Source organism: Bombina bombina, chromosome 9 (genome assembly GCF_027579735.1).
Source record: "Bombina bombina isolate aBomBom1 chromosome 9, aBomBom1.pri, whole genome shotgun sequence".
Taxonomy (NCBI): domain Eukaryota; kingdom Metazoa; phylum Chordata; class Amphibia; order Anura; family Bombinatoridae; genus Bombina; species Bombina bombina.
Genome location: NC_069507.1, coordinates 163,531,663 through 163,551,590, shown reverse-complemented (window position 1 = coordinate 163,551,590; position 19,928 = coordinate 163,531,663). Strand labels below are relative to the sequence as shown.

The 19,928-nt window shown below is 37.3% G+C and overlaps 1 protein-coding gene across 1 annotated transcript in view; it reads right to left on the bottom strand.

Annotated features, from left to right (window-relative positions):
- SEMA4G (semaphorin 4G) overlaps window positions 1-19,928 on the bottom strand; it is a 531,345-nt gene that overhangs the window by 160,661 nt on the left and 350,756 nt on the right. Inside the window, exon 9 of the mRNA XM_053692470.1 lies at window positions 4,447-4,610. Coding sequence (XP_053548445.1) covers window positions 4,447-4,610 — 164 coding nt within the window. The remainder of the gene's footprint in view (window positions 1-4,446; window positions 4,611-19,928) is intronic.

The window sequence follows — 19,928 nt, the reverse complement described above, 5'->3', positions numbered from 1 at the left end:
TTCCTTGTGTGAGTACCTCTTTTCAGATCCAGCCACAGCATTTAAAGGGACAGTCAAGTCCAAAATAAACTTTCATGATTCAGGTAGGGCAAGTAATTTTAAACAACTTTCCAATTGACTGTAAGCACCAATTTTGCTTTGTTCTCTTGGTATTCTTAGTTGAAAGCTACACCTAGGAGGCTCATATGCAAATTTCTTAGATCTTGAAGGCCGCCTCTAATCTGAATGAATTTTGACAGTTTTTCATCACTAGAGTGCGTTAGTTCATGTGTGTCATATAGATAACATTGAGCTCATGCACGTGAAGTTACCTAGGAGTCAGCACTGATTGGCTAAAATGCAAGTCTGTCAAAATAACTGAAATAAGGGGGCAGTCGGCAGAGGCTTAGATACAAGGTAATCACAAAGGTAAAAAGTATATTAATGTAACAGTGCTGGTTATGCAAAACTGAGGAATGGTAAATAAAGGGATTATCTATCTTTTTAAACAACAAAAATTCTGGTGTTGGGGGGGCGGAGCCTATAGCTGTTGCGGCAGGACTTGTCTGTGAAGAGCTCCTGCAAATAAACCACATTTAAGCTGTATTTCAGGATTTATTTCAACACTTTTCATTACTTTTTCTACTAATGAACCCATGGTGAACAATCCTTCGCTATTCAAGATAGATTCAGGAATCTCCAGCATTACACGGACCTGCCTATGCTCCTCAGCTAACTACACTGCAACTAGCCACGAGGTCAAGAGGCCTCTACTGTCTGACTGTCAGTGCTGTTGGGGTTCCCACACTAATACCCCCCCCCAGGTCGCTGGGTCACCAAACCAGTTATATACAACTGGACAGTTTATTGTTTTTATTTGTCCACACGCTGTATTAAGCTGGGAGCTACAGTCTCATTTGGAATAAAGATCTTTGGAAACTTCAGTGCCTCCCTCATCAATACGCAAAAACTAAAGATGGCGTTTGGCGCTGAAACTATACTCGCAGCCGTGACAAGGATGCTGAAAGATCATCACAAGCAGATACAAAAGTCCTGGGAAACGGAATATGGTAGCCTTCATGAGCTGATCAGGCAGGTGGGGCATCACCATCAGAAGTCAAGTGTGCTAGCAGAGAATACTAATAAAGCTGCAAGCCTGCAGGAGCCTACTACGAGTTTGTCGGATATGACACCCCCAACGCAAGCTCTAACTCAGACAACAACGCACCTGAACCAACCCACTGAGCACCCCCTAGCCATGGATTACTTTGCAGATACGGCTCGGATCACTACTGAGGGGCACATACAAGCCTTCAGACCACAGCTGATCGCGGCTGAAACTGTAGGCGCGGACAGCGCTGTAGAGACTGTTGCTCTCTCAGGCCCTGACATCACTTACCTAGCGCTCCACTTTAACACTGCCGGAGAGAGGCGAGTGATAGGGGGGGTCACTGACGCCGGCTGAGGTTGATCCTATATATCTACAGAAGTGCGCTATGGTGGAGATCTGTGCTGCAGAGGTGATGCTCTTGGTCACACACAGCTGCCTCTCGGCGAACATGGTGAGCCCGAGTGAACAGGTATCAGTTTGGATCACCTCTTGGGGCTCTTATTGTCAGGCTATAGACTGTGGGGACGTATTGTACGGCTGTCGGCTCTTTGACCCTGGAGGCTATCAGCCATGTTCCAGACCGCCAATACGCTGAGCCTTCATTAGGTGACAGAAGAGATTGCTTAGGGGCTGACAGGTCACAGTCGCAGCACACAGACTTACATAATAGCTGCTATCTTTCTTGTGAGGGATTGGGACATGAAGCTAGCATATAACTACCATCAAAATAGTCTATATGATACGCTCAGCTATAGCCTTATACTTTCGTTTCAGATTTGTTCTCAAGCAGGGGCCTGAGCTATTTGGGTCAATATAACTGTTCGTTGCTGGACTGTGCCTAGTTCTGTTTGTCTCCTATTGTCAGTGTTATTATTTGAGCTAAAAATCTTTTATGCTTATAGAGTTCCCATAAGAGTTTAAAGTGTTGACTCCTTTTTCTCATTAAGCATCCACATATCTTTATGTTCTACATATGCATCAAATGCACTTAAAATACACTTTTTTATAAACCGGCTGCGTGCATTTGGGGTCCAAAAGTGGCCCACTTTGTTATTTTCTTTGTTTCCCCTCAAATTCCCTATAATGCCTAACACTTTTTTTTTCAGGGGGTCCAAGAAAGGCCTCAATTCTTCATAGAGGGAAATCATTGTTTGTGACTTTATGTTATATTCCAAGGGGACTTTCTCTAAATTGAAAATCTGAGGTTATTATATACTTGTATAAGTGAGTGATTAACTGTCTCCATATTGTGACGCTTAATATGTATATTGCATGATGTCAGTTATTTACCAACTATGAATGGTATTTTGTAATGTCTGAATATACCTCAATAAAAAAATTTATAAAAAAAAAAAATTCTGGTGTTGACTGTCCCTTTAAATTTGGTTGAGATCTGTGCTCTGACTTGGCAATTCCATAATACAGTCATTATGTTGTTAGTTTATGTTTTAGCACATTGTCGTCTTCTATCTCCCTACTTCTGTAAAGTTTCAGGTGATGTAGTAAAGTCCTGACATTGTCTTGATGCAATTTTAAATTAATTGTTCTCTTTAAGATAGCAAGTTGTCTAGGCCATAAAACCGCAAAGCAGCCCCAAGTCATGTTCCTTCATGCACCAGAGTTTACTATCGGGATGAGGTTCCAGTGTGCAGTGCCCTCTCCCAAAACAAAGCGTTATATGATTCAGACAAAGTCCAACGTTTCTCACTTCTAACCAGAGAACATTGTCCCTGAACTGTTGACAAACTTTAGGGTAATGTGATGCAACCTTGACACATGTAGCAATGTTTTTTTTATCTCCTCTTGCTGTGTCCTTACATTAATATTCTACCTTTTCATTGTTTTTCTTATATTGGACACATGGACATAGATTTTGATAAATTTAAGAGCTTTCTGCAGGTCTTTTGCCATTACCCTAAGACTATTTTTCACTCCCTTCATTATTGCACACAATGCTTTTGCCATGGTCTTTTGCAAGATGTCCACCCTTAACGAGAGTAGCACCAATACTGAATTTCCTCAAATTAAGCTCACCGAGGATAGATGAATACGCTGGCCTTTAGAAATGCTTCTGTAGCCTTTTCCAGATTTATGCAATTCTTGTTCTAAGGTCTCCTGATATTTCTTTTTATTGGGGAATGCTTTACATGTCCACAACAAAAATTTCATAGGGCAGGATATCTCCAACCCACACCTACAATCTCATCACACTGATCGGAAGAAACACAAAATACTGCCACAATTGCAACACTAAAGGTTGTGTCAATACTGCTACTCAACATTAAACACCATTATAAAAGGAATCAAAGTTTACACAACAGTATTAAAAGTACACACACACTATATGGTCTCAGTCCATCCATCTCAGTCCATCCAGTAATAATAATTTATTCAATGAAATCTTAATAGTGCTGACAGCTCCTTCTCCTCAATCACACAGGTTGGAAGCAGCCCTGTCTCTATGTGAGCCTGTAAACGAGTAAGCTGGAAGGCTTGTAAAATAATTCCCAGCATGCAAGATTTAGCACATTGCAATCAGGTGCTGCATTCTTCTGAGTGTGTTTCATCTATTTCTTTTTAACACCGGAAACATTTTGGAAGTTAACTTACAGCTTTCTGTGCCCTTCTGTTTGCTTTATTTCATTGACTGGAAGACCCTACTCCAATTAGTGTTTGGAAAAATCATTAACCTTGAGGTCACATAGCCTTTTTCTGACCTAGACTGCAAATATTTAATCTAGGGTTGGCCAACTGGACGCTCATTGGGAAAAGCAAAACTAAGAATGTGTGCCATCGTTTTTGTAGCCCCCGGAAATAGCGGAACAAAAAATTGGGCTTTGGGGAATATTGGTGGTGCACAAACAAAATGGCCTCTGGTGGGGAGAACAGCAGATAGAAGATACATTACAACCTTGCCTAAATAGAACTCTGTGTCACTGTAGATTTTTAGAAAATATAAAATTTATGACTACACATAAATAATAATATAATATATGTTGCTCTTAAAGCTTATAAATCACTGATATTTGGCCCACGTGTTTTAGGAAATTGGCCATCACTAATTTAAATAATGTTTTCAGTACTGACCAAAATAAGTACAGCTGTTTACAATATGTATTATTAGGTTAAGCAGATTGTGTTTGTTTATTATTGTGACTTAGCAAAAGATCAGGCCAGATTTTTTGGACTAATTAAAGAAGAATCCAAGTAACTGCTAAGTATATGCAAACATTGCTGTGCAACTCTGGTTCTATTGAATATGACAAACAAGAATTATTTGAGATAGTCAACATTTAAAAAGAATCATACTAAGTTTCACCAAGAGAAAAAACAAATATATAATAAAACAGACTTACCACTGCAAAATAAAGGTTCCATAGAAAATGGTGTTGTTCCAGCTTCCTGTTTCCAGTGTATATACTGCCTTAAGGGTTTCATAATATGGGATAGAGCAGACTAATCTGGCTTTTAGAAATGATGTCCACTTCTTCTGTAAGATTTTTTTGCCACCCATGTCACTCTGAAAGAATAAAATGATGAAAATGTATTATTTTTGGAGTAATGCACCTCCATATTCCATAACACTAAGTACATGAGCATTGTGATTTCCAATATATGACACTTAGACAAAGTCATACAATGCAGATACAGTAAGTTATAAAGCTATTCAGACACAGTTGTAGGGCCATGCTCGGAAGAGCTTACACAATAGATGTTTAGAGGTGAACGAAACAGAGTTTGGTGAAGATGTAACTACAGAAACAGGGACAAGAGCCAGATGGAAGTTTGTTTAGGTGGGTCATGGTAGTGAGGATTTTGTAGGTAGTTTATGGTAAACTTTTATATTTCAACATGTGAAGCTAAGAATCATCGAAGACAGACTTAGGGGTAGATTGTTCCTTGATAAGTCTGGGAGATTGGAGCAGGAGGAAGTAAAGATAAAAAAAGTATAAAAAAGTCATGAAGGTTTGTTAAGTATCTAGACATTGGGTAAGAAGCAGTTTAATGTGAAATTGACATCTTTGGAAGTTAGTGTGATTTTTCTGAATTTTAATTCTGTGGTATATGGGGAAAGCCATGTGATATATATTTATAGAAAAAAAATAATAATAAACTAGCATCCCAAAATACTGAGGTCCATCTTGGGAATGATTTTAGAATTTTATAAGAAATGGTTTACGGTGCTTGTCCTAAATGTTAACACATAGTGTCTGTTATAGCAATTTAAGTCATATTTTGAAGGGCACGATTTAGAATCTAAAAGTGTCTTCCTTGGTTTATGTGCTATACCAATATTAAATCCATTTTCTTTATACGTATAGTATATATTACCAATTAATTATTAAATTGGAAAATATCTGAATACATGAAAGCTTTTTTAGTAAACACAGATTGTCCCTCTCTGCTTCGGTACACTGCCCCACGCCTGTGGCATGCAGAAAGAGCACAATTTCGCTACTCAGAGAGGCCAGGTCCTTAACAGCTTAACTAAGGGCCATTAGAGACTTGCACAGTCTCTACTGCACATGACTGCGTCAGACAAACATACTTGGAATTTTATTATATAGGATTTGTAAAACTCAGTACATTGTGGTAACAAATTCATGTCCGTATGTTTAGCTTATCTCCCGTATTTGTGGTCAATTAGTGGTAGCTATACATTAGTTTGTCCACTGTTCTAAGCAGTTACTGTGTAGCATGTAGCTAGTTTGGGCAATTTGGAGTATTTTGCAGTGTATTTTACATAATTAAATTTTTTTTACTGAACAAGGGAAAACAAGCCAAATAAATGTTTTTACAACAAAAACAAGGAATTTCAAAGCAAAACAAGCCAAATAAATAATCTGCCTATCTTACATTCAGCACTTTGTACATCTGATTGCCCATTGCATTTAGCCAACAATCAGCAAGGGCTACCCAGATACTGAACCAAAAATGGGCTGACTCCTAAGCATACATTCCTGCTTTTCAAATAAAGACACCAAGAGAACAAATAAAAATTATTAGGAGTAAATTAGAAAGTTTGCATGCTCTGTCTGAATCATGAAAAACAAAATGTGGGGTTCGTATCCCTTTAACTTTATTCTTTTAGCCTAGCTGTGTGCATCTACGTGAGTGTTGACTATTCTGTGTGAATTCCCCTATTGGGCTCTGCACCCAGGCAGTTCTGGGGTACATTGCTGAAGTCACTGACTGCAAATACAGCTGCCTGTCGTTTTACAAATGGATTGGGATGAATGGCTACTCTGGTTTGAGAGTGCAAGCCACTTCTAGGTTTTGTATGTGTTATTAGAGGTTACAAACAGTTGTGACACCCTTGGGAGTTCTCAGTGTGTTTGATTGGAAGTCAGAATATGTTGGCTTTAGGTTAGGACCCAGGTAAGAAAAGACTGAAGTGGTTATTAGGCTTATCACCATTTGATGATAAAGAATTGTAACAAATCACAGAGATGTAATATTTTTTTTAATAACAAATGTATTACTAAATGTATGTACTATAAACATATCCACTTTACATGTGCATTTTGAAACATAAATATACCCACATTTCTTAAAAATGTATTAATAAATGTGTCCAAATTTATTAAAGAAAGTGCTCCATTGTTTCATTAGCATTAAAGAAAGCTGTTAGATCAAATCTTACTTAAAGGGACATTATACACTCATTTTTTTCTTTGCATAAATGTTTTGTAGATGATCTATTTTTAAAGTCCATAAAGTTTTTTTTTTTTTTTTTTTTTTAAATGTATAGTTTTGCTTATTTTTAAATAATATTGCTCTGATTTTCAGACTCCTAACCAAGCCCCAAAGTTTTATGAGAATACCGTCAGCTACCTTCTCCAGGGGCACTTTCATTGATGAAACTTTACATTGCACCATATTTGTAGAAATACTTTGTCTTGAAAGCTGGATCGCTGATGATGTCGCTTCGCCCACCTGTCGCAAGCCTCTTCCTACGTCAGAAATGACGATTCCGGCCTTCCTCCAATCACTGCGTTGCTTTAGGCAATGCTTCCCCCAGGGGGGAAGCCGTGATTGGAGGATGACCGAATCGTCATTGCTGACGTAGGAAGAGGCTTGCAACGGGCTGGAGAAGCGCTGGAGTGGCTTTCAAAACGAAGTGGTAAGTATTTCTACAACTAGGATGCAATGTAAAGTTTCATCAATGAAAGTGCCTCTGTTTTTAATAGTATTTATAAAAATCAGGCACTACTTGATGAAACTTTACATTCACTTTAAGTGTAAAGGGTTTATCATGAACTTTATTCTATGAACATTCTTTATACAATTTTTTTTTAAGACACACCTACATTTGTTATCTACCTAGCAAGTGTAATGGATAATCCATAGGTAGTCTTTGCTGCAAAGCTTAACAAATGAAAAAAAATCACATTAACACAGATAAATGTAATTTCATTCTTATTTACCCAGGATGCACAGCTTTTATTGCACTAAATGATCTTGTTTTGAAATACAGGTGAACAACATGACGCCAGTGCAAATTTTAATTTATTTATAGTCGTTATATAATCAAATCAATAAAATTTCACAACTGAATCGAGTGGAGAAAAACAAGAAAATCAATTTTTGCTTAAAGGGCCATAATACCCAAATGTTTAAACACTTGAAAGTGATGCAGCATAGCTGTAAAAAGCTGATTAGAAAATATCACCTGAACATCTCTATGTAAAAAAGAAAGATATTTTACCTCAAAAGTTCCTCAGTAGCCACTTCCCATTGTAAAGGATTTCTAAGCAGCATTTTAGTGTGTCTGTCCTGGGACATCTGAAGGGACTAGCATCGTGCACTCTCATATTATTTCACCAATCAGGTAAAGGAAGCTTACTATGAAATCTCATGAGAGTTAAGTCAAATCTCATGAGATCACAGTAAGAGTTCATGACCTCAGCACTGCTGATGCTGATTGGCTGCTGTTCATTTCTTCATTTTTTAATTTTTTTACCTGCAGCTGGGAGCAGGTGAAGTATAACTTTTTACACAGAACTGACTCTGCTGAGCTGAGGAGATTGTGAGGTAAAATATCTTCCTTTTTTACATAGAGATGCTCAGGTGATATTTTCCTGTCAGCTTTTTACAGTTATACTGCATCAGTTTCAAGTGATTTAGCATATGAGTATTATGTCCCTTTAAGCATTCTCATGTGCAGTGGCAGGGAAACAGACATTGGTGATAGTTTCCAATCATTTCACATATTTCAGAGCATCAGTAGCAGATCTACTCAACAGAGGGTCCTGGTGCAACATTTTTGGCCCCTCAAAAGGTAACACAGTAGCAAGCAATATTGTTCATATACATACTGCTCTGTATAATGATTGTGTGAAAAGATAGATAATTAGATAAATAAGATGGGCCTGCAACCTGTACTAATAAAAGGCTCCCCTGCATTAGAATTGTACATGCACACGGCTATATATAGAGTGGTTGCTATGGGCCCCCCAGCATTTGGGCCCTGGTGCCACTGCACCAATGGTAGTCCCGCCCCTGAAGAGCGTGTTTGAGAGAGTAAAGAGTTTTTTTATTTATGAATTATGTATAATGCACTTGCGTGTTTTATAGGTTTGTACTGGTTGAGAAAAACTTTCTTCTTTTTTTAAATGTTTACAATGTCTCTAGAAATCGGCTGAGTTTCACCACAACAGTTGTCAGAAATTGTCTCAAATACTACAGGTTTGCCCCCGTTTAGGAATAATGGAAGTTATATCTAAGTACATTTTCCAGAGAGAGATACAGTTTGATGCTTGTATACTGTTTTTAACATTTGGTTGATTGATTTACTGAGAATAAACATTTGAAAGACTACAATACAGATGATGTTCACAACAATTTTTTTTTTGTAGCATTTCGTTTCAAAACAACGATTACCATGGATTATTCTTAAAGATGGAAGCTGGAGGAGAACTCAAGATAAATCCATTGTTTACTTGTGTTGACTAACTTTACTGAAATATATACATTTTCCAAATGCTTGATTGTATAGTTAGTAGGGTTGCCAACTGTCATCCACAAAATATCTGGGTATTATGGTTGGTGGGGTCACACAATGCCCCACCAAAAGCTTCAACTCTTTTCACAACTGAGCAATCATTTTTACCCTTGGCTGCCAGTAACTTGCAAATAAATCATTTTACATCTTTGGTTGCCAGTAGCACACATAAACAGTAGTGATCTGACCCCCTTGACTACCACTCACTTTCTGCTCCATATTTGTAATGCATTGAGGAATAGGAAGTCTTTTACGATTAGCTAAAACTGTGGAACTTAAAAAAAACTAGACATTTAAAGTGATGGTAAATTTCAGACTTTTAAAAATGTTGCAATGAAAAATATATAAGTGAACAAACAAAACTGCATATTTTTTTAAAGTGTGTATATATATATATATATATATATATATATATATATATAAATATACACATACATACACAGTATATATAAAAATATATATACTTGGTATCTTCTGTTCCTCTGCCCCACTTCATTTCCTCTATTGGCTGGGCTGTGATCTGCGATATAAAGAGCAGTCCCACCCATTTTCTACATAGGCTTCCTAAGTATTTTTAAAGGGCTGGCCACAAGAGTTTCATATGACACACACACTGATTGGATGTTCATTGGAATTGCCATTAAAAAAAAAGTTTATCCCAATGGGCCGGCATAACATTATAATAGAAACAACATTACTATAGGCATGGATAAAACAAATCCATGCCTATAGTATGACTTGTCGGTAAAAACTGCAGGAAGATGTCAGGGGAAAATGACCCAAGATTCCTGGCTGTTAACTGGATACCTCGGGGGCAGGTGGGGACACCCCTCACTTTTCCCTCTGACATCTTCCTGCAGTTTTTACCCACAAGCCCTGCTGGTTCTTCACCTCATCCTGAGAAGGAATCCTCCTAAACAAGGCCTTTTTTGCCACCTGGGGGAGAGAAGTCACAGATCTTTTTAGACCCAGTAGGTATGGGTATATACTATACTCCATAGTATATATATTTTTTGACTTACATTTTTTTCTCACTTATATATACATTTTTTAATTTTTTTGTGTGGTTACACTTAAATTCAAATAGATTTTAATCTGTTGAAATAAAGATACTAGTTTTAGAAATGGCTGCACCCTATAGCTCCCTTTCCTAGCTCCATTCCCCAATAGAATAATAGATATTACAATGATTTCTATTAAGTATAACCAACTTCTTGGTGTTTTTTTAATTTTTTATTATAACAATGAAACAGACTGTTTTATATCCATTCAACTCTTAACTCTGAGAATAGGAAGTACATTTTGAAGACTTTGCAAGCCTATCTCTGCTACATATCTGTTCCTAATAAGCCTCAGCAGGAGGATATCGGATAGGAAACTGCAAAACAATAATACGCTTGTTAACAAAATGACAGCCACTAGCCTTGTTTGCTCCGGTAACAAGTCCGTATTGACTGCACCAAACAAGGCGTTTTGGGTGGAGCTGGGTGGCCACTAAAAAAGTAACTGCAGCAAACAAGGCCTTAATGCATTCAATAATTATCATTCATCCAGTATGTAAATTTCTTGCAAAACTGCAGAAACATCTTGTAATTACAAGGCATTTTATTACCCTTTAAGAATTAGTCAAAAAGATGTCAAAACCGAAATATGTACAAGTACCTTTCCGTATTAGCAAAAATATATTGTAGTAAAAGCTATTAGTGTACCAGAAATAGATGTCATCCATATGCTGTGTCCCCAGTGCACCTGTACCTCCTCAGAGAGCTGCTGGTGGCTTGTATGATGCACGATACACACCACCACAGGTTCTTTGAGAAGATGCATTGTTTGAATGCTAAGGGGTCAATTTATCAAAGGCTTTGCCAGCCTTCGACCCCCATGACTGCAGCTTCTCACAGGCTCTCTCTTTATGAAGCAGAGGTCATCAGAACGCCGATTCCCAAACCTCTTCTCCACCTCTTAGGTGGAGAATTACAATCTCCCCGGTCTCGTCCGATTGGCTGTGCAAGAGTGCAAAATAGAGTTCTTGTGCAATGCTGAATTCGGGCAGAGGAATTCAGCCCACCAGAGGCGAGCTGCGGCAGGCAAGGGCGCATATGTATGCCCCTGTCCAATGTAGCTTGATAGATCAACCCCTAAGCACACTCTACGTATGCCCCTGAAGCAGTCAGGGCCGCCACTAGAAATTTTGGAGCCCCTGACTTAACCATTGACCAGCCCCCCCTCCCCTCCCCTTTGACATGTGCAATTTTTGACCAAGTGACTAAAACGTATATGCACTTTATTCTTAAGTGTCTATTTAAATTTGGAAATGTTGTAAAGGTAGTAACATACAAACACACAGACACACTCATACACTGAAACACACACACACACACACACACACACACACTCACACATAAGGATTCACATATAGACACTCTAGCAGACATGCAAAGAAACACACTCAGACACCCAAACAGCCACTTAGCACTTGTTTACATTGACCTGGCAATTAATGAGGTAGACACAGGTACAGTTTTGTAAAAAAAAAAAGGAGATTTAGAAAGCAAAATATGGAGTTTTCATTATCTTTTTGTAAAGGAAGATGCCAACTAAATGATGACAACAGCATGCAGTGGCTGAATGGAAGGGCCCTGAACTGCCTAAACAATAATTTAAAGGTTAAATGGTGGATTAGGTGACTTCCGGAAAGGTCTCATTAGTCTCAAAGTCTGTAGAAAGATGTGAATAATCAGTATAGTAAGGTCAAAATGTCCTAAAAAGGAACAGACAATGGACACACACACACAAACTCAAACACAAACTTGCACATACACCCAAGGAAACACCGACAGACAGCCTCAGAAAACACACAAAGACATACACACACACACACAGAGACACCCACAGAAAACACACAAAGACATACACAGAGAGACAACCACATAAAACACAGAAAGACATATACATACACACACCCTCACTGAGACATCCACAGAAAACACACAAAGACATACACACACCATCACAGAGACACCCACAGAAAACACACACCCTCACAGAGATATCCACAGAAAACACAGACATACACACCCACCCTCACAGAGGCATCCAGATAAAATACACAGACAAACATACACTCACCCTCACAGAGAGACCCACAGAATAAAAATACACACACACTCAGAGACACAAACCAAAGCACAAAGACATGAACACAGAAACCCACAGAAACACTCACAGGGGGAAACATGTATGCACCTTGCATCCTCTAAATCAACAGTGTGTGACTTGCATGATAAAAAAAATGCAGAAATTAAGAGATCACTTTTTAAAGAATCATATTTGTAAATGTGCAAACAAAAATAATTCTGTGAATTCAAACTAGTACATTAATTATCTAGGTAGATGGCTAGATTAAGAAAAGTACTTTTAAAAGGTTGACATATGTTTGTTTGTTTTTCCCCATTTTCCCCAACCAAGAGCACAACTTCAAATATAGTGTACAAATGTTCCCATCTGTCAGCTGTACTTATGGATTTTGAAAATGCTGTACTCTATATGGTCTTGGTGGAACCATAAGCTGTGGTACTCATACCATTAGATCTGGTTAAATGCAGGATTTAGGCTTGTTGGTATGTATTTCAAAAATAAGTCAGCTGTAGTGTAAACTGAACAGTTTTAAGTTAACCTGGCTCATTTCAAACACTGAGCAATCTTGGTCTGAGAGTATAACATATGTATGCAGATGTAAAAATCTTAGCTAAAATGCCTCCTTGCATCTGGAAAGTCCTTGCATAAAGGGACAGTAAACTGGAATGTAATATATATATATATAAATAAATAAAAAAATGCATATCTGTCAAAAGGGCACCTACCGTTTGTGTATTGAGGAGGAAACATTTCTGCATGGTTTTAAATATAGAATTTCTACAGCATTATCAAATAATCATAAATACACTGCTGCTAAAAATGTGTTTTTATGGACCCCTGGCCCCACCATACAACTGCTACCACACTGAAGTTACAATCCGAAATTGTACAAAGAAATAAAAAACCATTTGCTAAGTAAGTCCTACCTCCTCTGCAAATGAAAGTGATCTGCCGTCTGACTCAGGCACATACTGTACAAACAAAGTGCCAAGTCTGTCTCACACTGTGCATAGTGGTTTAGTGCACACTCAGAAATCCTCTCAAATGCTAATACTTTACTCCTTGTAATAACATTTCCCATGCTCAATTAGCACTTTGCTGTAGTACCCACTGGTGGCTGCCAAAATTTAAAAAAAAAAAAAAAAAAGAAAAAAAAAAAAGGTTCTTTCTTTTTTTTTTAGTATGTATGCCCCTGTCCAATGTAGCTTGATAGATCAACCCCTAAGCACACTCTACGTATGCCCCTGAAGCAGTCAGGGCCGCCACTAGAAATTTTGGAGCCCCTGACTTAACCATTGACCAGCCCCCCCTCCCCTCCCCTTTGACATGTGCAATTTTTGACCAAGTGACTAAAACGTATATGCACTTTATTCTTAAGTGTCTATTTAAATTTGGAAATGTTGTAAAGGTAGTAACATACAAACACACAGACACACTCATACACTGAAACACACACACACACACACACACACATAAGGATTCACATATAGACACTCTAGCAGACATGCAAAGAAACACACTCAGACACCCAAACAGCCACTTAGCACTTGTTTACATTGACCTGGCAATTAATGAGGTAGACACAGGTACAGTTTTGTAAAAAAAAAAAGGAGATTTAGAAAGCAAAATATGGAGTTTTCATTATCTTTTTGTAAAGGAAGATGCCAACTAAATGATGACAACAGCATGCAGTGGCTGAATGGAAGGGCCCTGAACTGCCTAAACAATAATTTAAAGGTTAAATGGTGGATTAGGTGACTTCCGGAAAGGTCTCATTAGTCTCAAAGTCTGTAGAAAGATGTGAATAATCAGTATAGTAAGGTCAAAATGTCCTAAAAAGGAACAGACAATGGACACACACACACAAACTCAAACACAAACTTGCACATACACCCAAGGAAACACCGACAGACAGCCTCAGAAAACACACAAAGACATACACACACACACACAGAGACACCCACAGAAAACACACAAAGACATACACAGAGAGACAACCACATAAAACACAGAAAGACATATACATACACACACCCTCACTGAGACATCCACAGAAAACACACAAAGACATACACACACCATCACAGAGACACCCACAGAAAACACACACCCTCACAGAGATATCCACAGAAAACACAGACATACACACCCACCCTCACAGAGGCATCCAGATAAAATACACAGACAAACATACACTCACCCTCACAGAGAGACCCACAGAATAAAAATACACACACACTCAGAGACACAAACCAAAGCACAAAGACATGAACACAGAAACCCACAGAAACACTCACAGGGGGAAACATGTATGCACCTTGCATCCTCTAAATCAACAGTGTGTGACTTGCATGATAAAAAAAATGCAGAAATTAAGAGATCACTTTTTAAAGAATCATATTTGTAAATGTGCAAACAAAAATAATTCTGTGAATTCAAACTAGTACATTAATTATCTAGGTAGATGGCTAGATTAAGAAAAGTACTTTTAAAAGGTTGACATATGTTTGTTTGTTTTTCCCCATTTTCCCCAACCAAGAGCACAACTTCAAATATAGTGTACAAATGTTCCCATCTGTCAGCTGTACTTATGGATTTTGAAAATGCTGTACTCTATATGGTCTTGGTGGAACCATAAGCTGTGGTACTCATACCATTAGATCTGGTTAAATGCAGGATTTAGGCTTGTTGGTATGTATTTCAAAAATAAGTCAGCTGTAGTGTAAACTGAACAGTTTTAAGTTAACCTGGCTCATTTCAAACACTGAGCAATCTTGGTCTGAGAGTATAACATATGTATGCAGATGTAAAAATCTTAGCTAAAATGCCTCCTTGCATCTGGAAAGTCCTTGCATAAAGGGACAGTAAACTGGAATGTAATATATATATATATAAATAAATAAAAAAATGCATATCTGTCAAAAGGGCACCTACCGTTTGTGTATTGAGGAGGAAACATTTCTGCATGGTTTTAAATATAGAATTTCTACAGCATTATCAAATAATCATAAATACACTGCTGCTAAAAATGTGTTTTTATGGACCCCTGGCCCCACCATACAACTGCTACCACACTGAAGTTACAATCCGAAATTGTACAAAGAAATAAAAAACCATTTGCTAAGTAAGTCCTACCTCCTCTGCAAATGAAAGTGATCTGCCGTCTGACTCAGGCACATACTGTACAAACAAAGTGCCAAGTCTGTCTCACACTGTGCATAGTGGTTTAGTGCACACTCAGAAATCCTCTCAAATGCTAATACTTTACTCCTTGTAATAACATTTCCCATGCTCAATTAGCACTTTGCTGTAGTACCCACTGGTGGCTGCCAAAATTTAAAAAAAAAAAAAAAAAGAAAAAAAAAAAGGTTCTTTCTTTTTTTTTTAGTTCTTGCCTCATGGGGCCCTTCAGACCCATTGGGCCCCCCTGACCAATTGGGCCCCTGACAGGAGCCACCCCTGTCACCCCCTGATGGCGGCCCTGGAAGCAGTACTAGAATAATTTTTTCCCAAATAGGAGTATGTTGCAAAACCTCAAAACTAAAATGCACTTGTGCATATTTGAGTTTTTACTATTATGTTCCTTTAATGAGGCTTACACTTCAGAAAATATGGTCCAACCTGATATGCCTTCAAGTCCTTAGTTACATTTAAAATCTATAGTTAAGAATTCTTATCTTTTTTATTTCTGTGTATGACTGTATATTGGCTTGAACACATACATTCCTGTGTAACTAAACAATGACTATCTTTTGCTGGTGAGTATAGTGTGTGCAGTACATGTGTGCACTAGATACTGTGACCACACTTCCAATAATAAATGTGCAGATATGGTAAATACACTACTCCTTACATTCCTTAGGTTTAAAAAATAAAAATAAATAAATCAACAGACTCAGTAGATGGTCAGGTTCATTTCAGAACAGCAAATATATAAAAATCCTGGGTCTTAGGGAAAGTAAACCAACATATAATATAAAAATATAAATATGGTTTTCAGGAAATAGCTCTGCTTGCAACAAAACTATTTTATTCAGGACAAGAACATCTACTTTTAGAATAATAATAATAATAATAATTATAATACACTGCATGCCATGTTACACCACTATATTTAATGTCCCTTAAAATGTATTTAATTTAATGTATGAAAAAAGTGCTATGGCTATTTCCATGTATCTAACATCAGTCATTCTTTTTATATTTTTTTTATTAAAGTACTGGAAATTATTCACTGCTTGCTAAATAAAAGTATCTAAAACGATCATTTTGTTAAACAAATATGCCTGCTTTGCAGGTTCAGGACACACCCCTTTTGACTTTGCTGTGGCTAATTAAAGAGATAGTAAACACCAAAAATGTTATTGTTTAAAAAGATAGATTATCCCTTTATTTACAATTCCCCAGTTTTGTATAACCAACACTGTTATATTAATATACTTTTTACCTCTGTGATTACCTTATATCTAAGCCTCTGCAGACTGCCCCCTTATTTCAGTTATTTTGACAGACTTGCATTTCAAGCAATTAGGGCTGACTCTTAAATAACTCCACATGCGTGAGCACAATTTAATTTATAGTAAACACATGAACTAACGTCCTCTAGCTGTGAAACACTGTCAAATGCATTCAGATAAGAGACGGCCTTCAAGGGCTTAGAAATTAGCATATGAGCCTACCTAGGTTTAACTTTCAACTAAGAATACCAGAGAGAACAAAGCAAATTTGATGATAAAAGTAAATTAGAAAGTTGTTTAAAATGACATGCCCTACCTGAATCATGAGTTTAATTTGGACTTTACTATCCCTTTAAGGAAAGCTATAAAGTTCCTGCACATATCAACCAATCATAAACAGCATGTAGGAATGTCAAGGTTCTGCACAGTATATAGGTGGAAAACACTCATGGAATACATTTGGCAGTTTTGTTCACTGCTGAATGCGGGGGAAAGGTGGCCACTCAAGGTATTCAACTCTTTTTGGAGCCAGATTTTTTCTTGTGAATAAAAAAAAAAAGTGGATTTAAAGAAATATAGTATATAACAAGGTGCAGGACTGGGTAGAGTTTAAAGCTGTGTATGTATGTATATATATGTGTGACTATGCAACTATGTATGCATATATATATATATCTATATATATCTATATCTATCTATGTATGTATGTATATATATATGTATATATATATATGTGTGTGTGTATACATACTATGTAACTATGCATGTATGTATATATATATATATATATATATATATATATAAATATAGTGTTTTTTGATACCTAAATTTTATTGAAATACTATAGTACATAACTAAGTGAAGAACTCCAGTACATGAGCTGAGGTTTAACGCACCTTCGGTTTAGAGCTTGAACAATAGCTGACATGAGTTCTTAAAGGGATTTTAAAGTAAAAAATTGTTCACATTTCATTTTATAGATGAATATTTAATAAAAATTTGCTAAAATAACTTGAATTTTCTATTCTAATCTGTTTCACTGCAATCGTCTTCGCAACATTGACGAGTTTTCAAACCCAACTTGTGGCTAATTTGCATTAGCCTCATGGTGGGCAACCTGGATTTTCTATTTCACGCTGGCTCCTGGTAGCATGCACGTACCCACGCATGCGCTATTGAGGTTGCTTGTACCGCACACGCGCAATAGATTGAAAAGCAGAGGGCTTACGTCACCATATTCGCTGTCACAAGACCGCCGTGTCTACAAAGCCGCAGCATATTTACCAGCGTAGAAGAAGCAGTAAAGCACTGATAAGTTCACACTACATGCAGATAACGCAGGGAACTGCAGAGAAAGCCGGTGTCAGCATTGAGCTGGCAAAAGTCTTCAATTATGACGGTGCGCCTGCGTGGGCCAACTGATTCCACTGCACATGCATTGGGGGGGGTGCTTGGATAATCTTTATATGTAAATTAGAAGGAATCCATAGGACTATGCGTGTCAGACAGCCTATTTCTGTGGGCTGTTTGTTACATCAGTGTAGAAACAAAAAAATATAGTTTATAGCACTTAGAGGATTCATTTTGATAAAATATTAAGTTGTATTAATTGATATTACATATATTAATCAATCTTTGCATTTTATTAACATTTCATATAGCATACTTTTATAATCCTTTATGCAAGCCTCCATGGAAGTCTATAATGAGAGTGATTTAGAACATGCATGCTATCCTACAACCAGATGTTAGCTTGCCCCAGACTATTATTCAAGTTCTAAAATAATACTTTGGGAAAAAAATTGAAGCGCTATTGATTTAACTTTATGGGACAGTCTAGTCAAAATTAAACTTTCATGATTCAGATAGGGAATGCAATATTAAACAACTTTCCAATTCACTTTTATTATCAAATTTGCTTTGTTCTCTTGGTATTCTTTGTTAAAATCTAAACCTATGTAGGCTCATATGCCAATTTCTAAACCCTTAAAGGCCGCCCCTTATTTCAATGCATTTGGCAGGTTTTCACAGCTAGATGGCGAAAATTCATGTGTGCCATACAGATAACATTGTGACCACACCCGTGGATTTACAAGTTAGAAGGCACTGATTGGCTAAATGTAAGTCTGTCAAAAGAACTGAAATAAGGGGGCAGTCTGCAGAGGCTTAGACACAAGGTAATCAAAGAGGTAAAAAGTATATTAATATAACTTGGCTGTGCAAAACAGAGGAATGGGTAATAAAGGGATTATTTATCTTTTTAAACAATAACAATTCTGGAGTAGACTTTCCCTTTAAGTGACAACTCACAGCAGCTCTCATATTTTTGCGCTTCACTTATAATTTAGCCTAACATGAGAATTCTAATTTTCAGTTAAATGACCCTTTAAGTTGTCATAATTCCTTTTAAATATTGACACATACAAAGGCAATGCTGTTGGGCTGCATTCAGCTTTAGAACCACCAGCATATCTTTTTCTATAAAAAGGACAAGTTAAATGCAAGGAATGCTCACAGCAAACCACAGAGGTAAATTAATGGTGAATCAAAGTACTAAAAATGTCTTAACTAGAATTATACAACATAAATGTGGCCTTTAAAGCCACTCTCATACCTTAAATACACAGAAGAGGCATGGTATAGCTCAGCTTAGCTGAATTGCATGCAGTCAGCCTTAGCTGTCCTTATACCCAACTATAACCTAAACGTGTCCTTCTAGAAGCAACCAGGTAATGGATGTGGTTGAACAGACAGATCAGTATTATTCTGCTGCCCCAGAAACACCACTATAACTGCTGCATTCTAATCAGTTCATTCACTTTACCTTACATATGGTTTAATGTTGGATAACGGAATAAAAACTTACTGATAGATGGATGCATAGACAGACAGACACGCATAGATATATAGATGTGTACAGGTGGCCCTCGGTTTACAACGGTTCAATTTGCACCGTTTCAGAATAACAACCTTTTTTTCCAGTCATGTGACTGCTATTGAAAAGCATTGAGAAGCAGTGCATTGATTAAAATAGCCAGTAGGTGGAGCTGTCCGCTTGTGTTGCATCAAAGATATGCAAGCCAAGCAAGCTGAAATTAATCAGTTTAACCAGACCTGAGCTATCGAGCAGCTTGGAAAGGAACAAAATCTTCCTGTCTATAAATCAGTCCAGATTGGAATGCATAGAAAGAACTGTTTGCAGAAAAGCAAGTAAAGTCTGTGTTGTGTGATTATTTTA